Genomic DNA, 8737 nt, shown 5'->3' on the forward strand with positions numbered 1-8737 from the left:
TTTCTCCTGTGGAACTGCTGTTGAATTGGAACCACCAGAGAAGCCTTTGGATCACTTGTTGTTGTGTACTGTCAAATTGGAATTGACCCATAGCTGACCCTCCAGTGGGTTTTCAGAGTCAGTTAATTGCATGAGAGGAGATTCCCCATACTTGGATCATTTAGCACTTTCTTTATGCCTACCCATGTGTGTAGGTGACCAGGTGTCTATGTCTGTCTAGGACTGTTGTTGTACTTTACACCTTCTGTTTAACGTCATTTCTAATACTGCTCCAGTAGCTTTGTGGTAAGGAGCTGCACTGGTAACTCTCAAAGACACGTGGTTTGAATGAACCAGCTGTTGTACAAGAGAAAGGTAGGCAATCTCCTCCCACCTCCCAATTTGGAAGCATGGGTCCGTAAGATTATCCTACCTATAAGCTTCAGGAGGAATCACTGGAAATCTCTGATTTACAAACGTTAGGCTTACGGTTCTTTGCCCAGTCCCCCTCTTCCACTACGGCAAACACCAGTATTACCCCCAAAGGAGCCATTTTGAAAATCTAGATCTTTTGGAGACTTGCAGTGGTAGAGGCAGAACTAAGGATGAGAAGAGTTCATATGGCTGTCCAGAGAGTCCCCTTACAAATTCTCTTACCATTTCTCTTTATTGCCTTACTTGGTATTTGAAGTTAGAGATTCAGTTGGAGAAACAATTATAGTTTCAATAGTGCAAACAGATTGGCAAATCTTCATTGGAACCTCTTTGAGTTGCTTTCCCATTCTAACATGGAGCTGACATCTGCTTATACAGGGAAGAATCAAGATAAAAAGCAAAAAAAAAAAAAAGTTGAGAGCATGGAATATTCGGGAGTGTGAGATTCTCCTTTAGGGTAATTTAGGGACATGAGGGGTGAACTGTGAGCCTTAGATGGGGTAGAAAAGAAGATGGGTACCAAAGACATGTATTTATGGAAAAGAAATTTCCTTGTGATCAGCTTATGTCTTAGAAAAGGGAAAAGAAGTTCTCTATGGCCCAGAACTGCAAATTCAAGCCAGTATTAAACCATGCACCATGCAACTCTGGGCCTGAGACTTCTGTTTATAGCATTATTCTGTAGAGAAAGTGTATTCTTAAGCACAGTCAATGAGATAACCAATACATCTTGAGACAGACATTTTAAAAATATTAAATACTGACATTAATGACATTGCACACTCTTCTCATGTCCTCCCTCTGAGTCTTGTTTCCATTAAATCCCTCCATCCTACTCCTTCCTGCCTTTTGAGCTTTATCACTGGGCAAATGGTGTACTTTTGATCTTGCACAGTCGATTGTTCTCAGGAGTGCCAGCCTGGTGTAACAGTACACCTTACAAGTCTATTGTTTGCTTGGAAGTCAAGTCACAGGGGTGAACTTTGTTGTAGGCTTGAAGGGTGGCCAAAAGGCTATCATCTGAGTGGTTCCACCAGTCTCTAACAGGCCGGTGAAGCTAGCTGGTTTTATGTTTTTTAGTTTTTTCCACATGTTTCTGTCAATCTGGCTAGGGCACTCTGCTGTGATCCCTTTGAGAGTGGGCAGTGGTGGTAGAAGGACATCATGGAAGTTTAGGACATAAATATTTTCTTATTTTTAAAAATTTTTTAAATTTTATTATTTTTAATGAACATTTACAGAGATTTTGGATTTCCATTCATTCATTGTTGCACTTTTTTCTCTAGCTCCCCCCCCCCCCCAGTTCATTCCTCTCTTTGAAAAGCAAAAGATAAACTTCCTCATTGGTATACAATCCCCCCCACCCCAAGTACACTCCACTATGCAACCTTAATTCTGGACTCCTGTGATAATCATAATGCCCTATCATACATCGTTTTTAAACTGTTCTCTCCCTCATCTGTTTCAATGCAATATACATAATCTATCCAGTTTTTCTCAGTCTTACCCCAACCCTGATGTCAGTCCCATTCTATAACAGTGGCATTATGCAGTATTTGTCTTTTTGTGACTGAGATATTTTACTCAGCTTTTTAAAATTTTACATTGGTTGACCTACAAAGTTCGCATACATTGCCCCTCACACCAGATCCACTCATCTCTCCAATCCACTCCTTCCTCTACCCATAAACCATGTGACCCCATGATTATCCTCCCGCCCGTCCCCACCTCTTTGCTCCCTCTCCCTTAGATGCTCATTCATGTTTTACTAGTTATCTATTTCTACAATAATGGTCTTATATAGTATTTGTCCTTATGAGACTTAGTTCTCTTAGCATAATACTTTCCAGTCTTTGTCAAGTTCATTTGGAGAGGAAAGAGACCCTGAATAAGCAAAGCACTTCTGAAGGAGAAAAATGAAATGGGAGGCAAAGCACCCCTTGACCTCAAAACCTACGACACAACATTAGTAATCAAAACAGCATGATACTAGTACAATGACAGAAACACAGAGCAATGGAACAGACTTGAGAACCCAGAAGCGGACCATGCTATCTATGGTCAACTGATATTTGACAAGGAAATCAAAGCTACTAAATAGAAAATTGACAATCTCTTCACCAAATGGTGCTAGCAAAACTGGACTGCTACCTGCAGAAAGCTGAAAAAGGATCCACATCTCCCACTGAACTAATTATTTCTATGCATCTTTGCTTTTCTTCCCTCTACTTGTTCCAGACGGGGAAAGACCAACAGTGACAACATACCTGACTGTTTGAAAGCTTTGAAGACCCCAATCACTACTCATCAAGTTAGGATGTAGAACATTGTCTTTACAGATTATGTTGACTCATCCCTTCATAACTGAGAATTGTCTGTTTCAGACCTGGGTCTTGCCCTAGAGTAGCTCATAATCACTCTGTTTAGGGGAGACCCATTTAATTAATAGGACAGTACTAGAGACCAATCAGGTGTCAAGTGTAGGATTTGGATTCCGGGTACTATGTGGGGAGTATCCAAGGTGGGGAGCCCAGAGAGGACTGATATGTTGGCTCAGCGAAATCTTCACATAGGAAAGCATGGCTGGTTGACACTAAGAATATACCTGGATAGCCAAAGAAGGAAGGAAGAAATTTTAAGTCGAGATGAAGGTCACCTGGAGCCAAGGTTTGGCATCAGACATAAGCATGGAGGAAACAGGCCTGATGGGAGCAAAACATCATTCTGAGAAGTAGTGGGAAAATTGACATTGAGATCAAACTGTTTTCTGTAAATGAAAGTTGAGAAAATATATAACTTCCAATTTGCTCATTTTTCATGTGACTGAACATTTTGAGGCAATAAATCTCGACAGCATTTTTTCCAGCTGGATGATTTAACTGTGACAAAAGTTCAGGTGATTTTAAGATCAGATCTTGGAAGGCCCAGAATCCAGATAAAGAGGAAAGAACCGTAGAGAGTGTTATTGAAGATACTTACTCAGGGTTAGAGAGCCCTGGTGAGGTAATCGTGGGGAGCTGCACTGCTAACTCAAAGGAAACACCTCTCTGGCAGTTCAAATCCAGCAAAAGCTTTATGGTAGAAAGATGAGCAATCTCCTCCCATGCAACTTCCAACCACAGAAAACCCATAGTCAGCTATGAACCAGATAGTACTGGATGACAGTGAGAAAGAGAGAGAGGGAGAGAGGGAGAGGGAGAGGGGGAGAGAGAGAGAGAGAGAGAGAGAGAGAGAGAATATCAATCAATGAGTCAGAGTTAAAACTTTGGCAAGTGCCTGGCGTATAGAGTTTAGGGAGACTGTTAAGAAAGCTGTTATTGCAATGAAACCCATCAAACACTGCACAACATGGACGAGTCTAGAAGACATTATACTGAGTAAAAAACGTTGGTCAAAAAAATAACAAATACTGTGTAAAACCATTATTTTAAAGATAGGATGGATATGAGGGAGGGAGAGGGTGAGAAGAGCAGGAATAGAATGGATAGACAATGAACACTGTAATGGGTTAGAGAAAAAGATCAACCTGAAATGAATAGACAATCAGACAATGTGGGCGTTGCAATTAAAATCTGGTAGAGTCTATGGTTATACCACCCCAAACTCGCCTGATCTCATCTAAAATCTGGAACAGGACATGCCTAACTGATTGAATAGGGCGTGGGGGAAGAAAGCAAGAGGCAAAAAAAGACTAAAGAAAGGTTTATACACATGGGAAAAATTATGGAGGATTAACAGAGAGGGACAGGAGGGGATGGAGAGGGAACAGACATTAGCAAATAGACGGAGAAGGTGAAGGGGAAAGAAAGATACAGTGAGGATGTCTTAAAATGTAAATAATGGCATTTTACAATTGCAATTAATGTTATAAAACAAAATATATAGACATTATTGGATGAGAATAATTTAAAAAATAAAAGCTGTTACTGTAAGGATGAGGGACTGAGTTCCTGGTCTAGATAGGAGAAGGAGAAAATCTGAGAGACTTTATAGAAATAGAAATGACAGGAGTTAGAGAGCATACGAGAATAGCCAGAGGCAACCCTTCTGTTTCTCAGGGTAACTTAAGCAGGAGAGGAACTCGGCTAGAAATTCATGTACACCGTGAAGATTTCTCATCTGTACCACTTCCCATGCCCTTTTTAAGGGACATGAACCCCCTTTCTAAGGGGCTATCCTTACAGGACCCATTAAGCAGCCTATTTCTCCTAAAAAGTCAGACCCATCCAGTGGAAGTCTTCAAGCTTTTACATATTTGCTAGCCTGATTTTGCATAATTAGGTTAGGAACTAAGTGCTATAGGTTTCTAACCTGGAGGACATAAGCAAGCAATTAATTCTACTGACAGTTTTAGTGCGGGGAGAATGCTTCAAAAAGTGTGACATGTTTAAAGTTTATTCACATAGAAATTAATGCTTTTTCGCTTCATAACCCCTGTGCCCTTCCTGTGAATGCCCGAGGAAACCCCAGTAAAGCCAGGAAACCCAGTAAATCCCAATTTATTGGCCTCATTTACAAAAGGAGGCTAGTGAAATTAATACTGTGAAACTTCTATGGAAATATTAAAAAAATTAATTGACCTTGGCAACTTTTATTTGCATGGAGGCTACGTGTAGGGTTTTCCCCCTCCAGCATAATTTTTAATAAGATAGTTTATAAGCAAAAGAACTTAGAGAATCTGTGTGAAAAGAGCCTAAAGAATTTCAATGCGTGGGTTTATCATTAACACAGTAGCAAATATATCAAGGATACACGCCCCATGAAAAAAGTGTTTCAAAGAAACACAAATCTGCTGTGAGAAAAGTCTGTACCCAATAAGTAAGCTCCAAGAGGCAATGCCCAGCAGATAAGGCTGGAAAACCTCAGTGTGACTGAAGAAGCCAGTTAGAGAGACTCAGCCTCGTCCAGGCAAGCTGCTGGCACCGGGCTGCTTCCAGAGAAGCCCAACACAATGGTGTTCGCTTTCTGGAGGGTCTTCTTGATCCTATACTGCCTTACAGGTAAGGAAAGGATTTCCCAAACCCCCAAAATAACTGAAACTAGATTTTCCCTTTAATTTGAAATGGCAATTTCACCCCTAGAATGCAGCCTCCCGCTTCTTCCCTTACCATGTTTCAGAGGCATGGCGGCTAGCATGCTAAGTAAAAAGATTTTTCAAAACTCTTAGCAAATATCTGCTATATTGATGTGCTGCAGAGTGCAGTCCTTAATAGAATTGTTTTATATAGTTTCTGAATTGATCTCTTTTTTCCTTTGGGGGGGGAATTAGCCTCTTACTTAGTTTATGATAAAAGCTCTTTATGTCCTTAAAAAAATAAATTCTGTAGGACAATACTATGGGGGGGGCGGTCCTATTTTATTTTAAAGAGCCTTGCTGGCTTAGTGCATTAAGTGCTGGGCTAGTGCATTAAGTGTAAAGCTGCTAATCCAAACGTTGGCAGCTCTAATCCACCAGGTGCTCTGAGGGGAAAATTTTTACAGCCTTAAAACACAATGGAGGCTTGTCGTGACTCTAAATTGACTCCACAGCAGTGCGTTTATTTTACTTTATTGGAAAATAAACACACGCGCACTTTAAGCTCACTCTGACTTGATTTGCTACAGCAGGCAGAGCCGGTGTTAGAGAGCCTGCATACACTTACATGGCGGGGGAGGGAGGGGGGGTGAGGAGGAAACCCAACCAGATTTACTGAGTTGCGTTACTAACTAAAGTGGTACCTGGTGGTACTGTAGCTAAATGCTCTGCTGCTAGCCAAAAGGTCAGTAGTTTGAACTCACCAGCTGCTTTGCGGGAGAATAAACATGGCGGCCAGCTTCCATAAAGATGTACAGGCTTGGAAACTGTACGAAGCACTTATAGCCTGCCCTACAGGGTTGATGTGAGTTGGAATGGACTTGATGGCCATGGGTCGGCTTGGGGTTTGGTTTCCTATCTTAACATTTTCCATTGTCTAAGACAACATTTTGAAAAATATATGAATGGCTTATAGTTGTGCACGACCTGGGTGCTTTTAGGAACTTGAGCAGAACAAAATCATTTTAGAAATCTATTGGTTAGAAACAGGAAAGATCATTATTTCAGAAAATCCCTTGGCTGCTCTTTCAGATGCCAGATAGATTTTAAATCTAGTAGGATAAATCGTACCCATAGCTGTAATGTTGTTGGTGGTGGTGGTGGCCCTTCAGTCGAGCAGGACTCATGGTGACCCTTTGAACAAAAGGCCCAAGGCCTTTCTATAACTATTGACATTTATCAAAGTTCATAGAGTTTCTGGAGGCATGTTGGTTAGGAAGTGGATGCCATTCCTGCTTCCAAAGCTATACTATTGTTTATTTTTAAAAGAGGGATTTAAAAAAAAATCATTAATGTGATAAGTATCATTTTGGTTTACTACTAAAACCAAACTCAAACGCCATCGAGTTAATTCGTGCTCATAGCAACCCAACAGGACAGAACAGAAGGGTTTGCAAGACTGCAAATCTCCTATGAAGCTGATGGGTTCAAACTGCTGACCTTGAAGGCAGCAGAAAAGCATTTTCACACACACACACAAAAAAAAAAGTTCAAGGCAAAATATTAAGCAGGACACAATAGAATCAAAACATAGGATTATAAAAATCATTGAAATTATTTTTAAAAGTAGTTTTTAAAAAATTTTTGCTTTGTGTGTCTGTGTGTGTGTGTACCATAAAATCAGATCTGACTGGTACAGGAGGAGATTGCCCCTCCTTCTCCAGCAGAGCATCTGGTGGATTTGAACCATGCACCTCTGGGATTGCAGTACAGCTTCTTGCCACTAGGCCATCATGGCTCCCTGAAAAGGATTTTTTAATTAATATTCTTTTTTAATTATTTTTAAATTAATATTATTCTTAAATTAATCATTCTTTTAAAAATTGTTTTTTCATTTTATTATTTTGTGTTTGTGTACTGTCAAATCGGGTCTGACAGGTACAGGAGGAGATTGTCCCTCCTTCTCCAGCAGAACATCTGGTGGATTCGAACTGTACACCTCTGGGATTGCAGTGCAGCTTCTTGCCACTAGGCAGAAAGAGCACCCTAAATTCATCATTCTTATGCATTGTGTTTCATACATGTATATTGTATTTTATACAATCTTTCCTTTATGAAATATTTCATTCATGTATATTGTGGATCAATTTTTTTTTAAAAAAAGAAATTCTAGTGGCATAAGGCTGTAATATTTTGTGCTCCTAACCAAAATGTAGGATGATTGAAAATTTAATAAATCATAACATAAATATTGCAGAGGAGGAGGAAAGGAGATAAATTACCTGGTTGTATGCCAAAATGCTGATGGCAGTTAATCTCTGGGTTAAGAAATCATAGATTATTTTTATTTTATTCCCTGACTTTTCTGTATTTGGGGTGGGAGTAGGGATTTTCTACAAAAACATTGTACTGTTTTATAATTAGGAAAATTATATGTTGGTTTTCAATTAAAACTGTCTGTTGTTTAGTAAGAGTTCTTTGATGGTCGGTCCATTACTAAGTGTTTCAATCTATTTGTTGTTGTACAGAGTCAAACGTCACCAGAAGGCAATATTGCATTTATCCTGTGACCTATCCAGGTCTTTGTCCTGGATAAGCCACCTTTCTCAATTGTTCCCATTCTAAAAACATGCTACCATTTTCCATTTTCCCCAAGAATATTCACTTTAAACCTCCATTTTAGAAAGTGAAATAAGATCTCAACTGGCACAGTGGATCACGTGGTCAACAGTTTGAATCCACCAGCTGCTGTGAGGGAGACCGATGGATAATCTCTTATTGTAAAGATTCACAGCCTGATGGAGGGAGGGTCACTATGAGTTGGAATTAACTAGACAATTAGTGGTTTTGTCAATTATTAACTAGAAAAGCACTGTTTTATTGTTTATTTGTTTGTATAAAAGTGAAAGTCTTGTTATTTCTTAGAGTGTTTTTAGTCCTTACCTAATTGGGCTGACCCCTAGGCCTTCCACACCAACCCTCTGATATCAATGCTGCTGTCAAAGCCAATTCCCATTTCCCTATGTGAGGACTGACCTTGGTCTAAATAGTCAATTTTGGAACACTTTCAAGAAAGGCGATAGAGATAGAGATAGATAGATAGATAGATAGATAGATAGATAGATAGATAGATAGATAGATAGATATCTCACTTCCTAAGCAACATGCCTCCAGAAACTCTATGAACTTTGATAAATGTCAATAGTTATAGAAAGGCTTCAGGTCTTCTGTTCATAGGGTCACTAAAAGTCATGCACGACTTGACAGCAATCAACAACTATATATATATATGTAAAAAATATATATCAG

At 39.6% G+C, this 8737-nt stretch overlaps 1 protein-coding gene across 1 annotated transcript in view; it reads left to right on the top strand.

Moving 5' to 3' along the window:
- The first annotated feature begins 2917 nt into the window (after positions 1-2917).
- VSIG1 (V-set and immunoglobulin domain containing 1) overlaps positions 2918-8737 on the top strand; it is a 65071-nt gene continuing 59251 nt past the window's right edge. Inside the window, 3 exon segments of the mRNA XM_006889948.1 lie at positions 2918-3081; positions 5292-5340; positions 5342-5414. Of these exon segments, the coding sequence (XP_006890010.1) occupies positions 2918-3081; positions 5292-5340; positions 5342-5414 (286 nt within the window).

This window comes from Elephantulus edwardii, unplaced genomic scaffold, assembly GCF_000299155.1.
Source record: "Elephantulus edwardii isolate Elephantulus edwardi_28Jun2011 unplaced genomic scaffold, EleEdw1.0 scaffold00083, whole genome shotgun sequence".
NCBI classification, from domain to species: domain Eukaryota; kingdom Metazoa; phylum Chordata; class Mammalia; order Macroscelidea; family Macroscelididae; genus Elephantulus; species Elephantulus edwardii.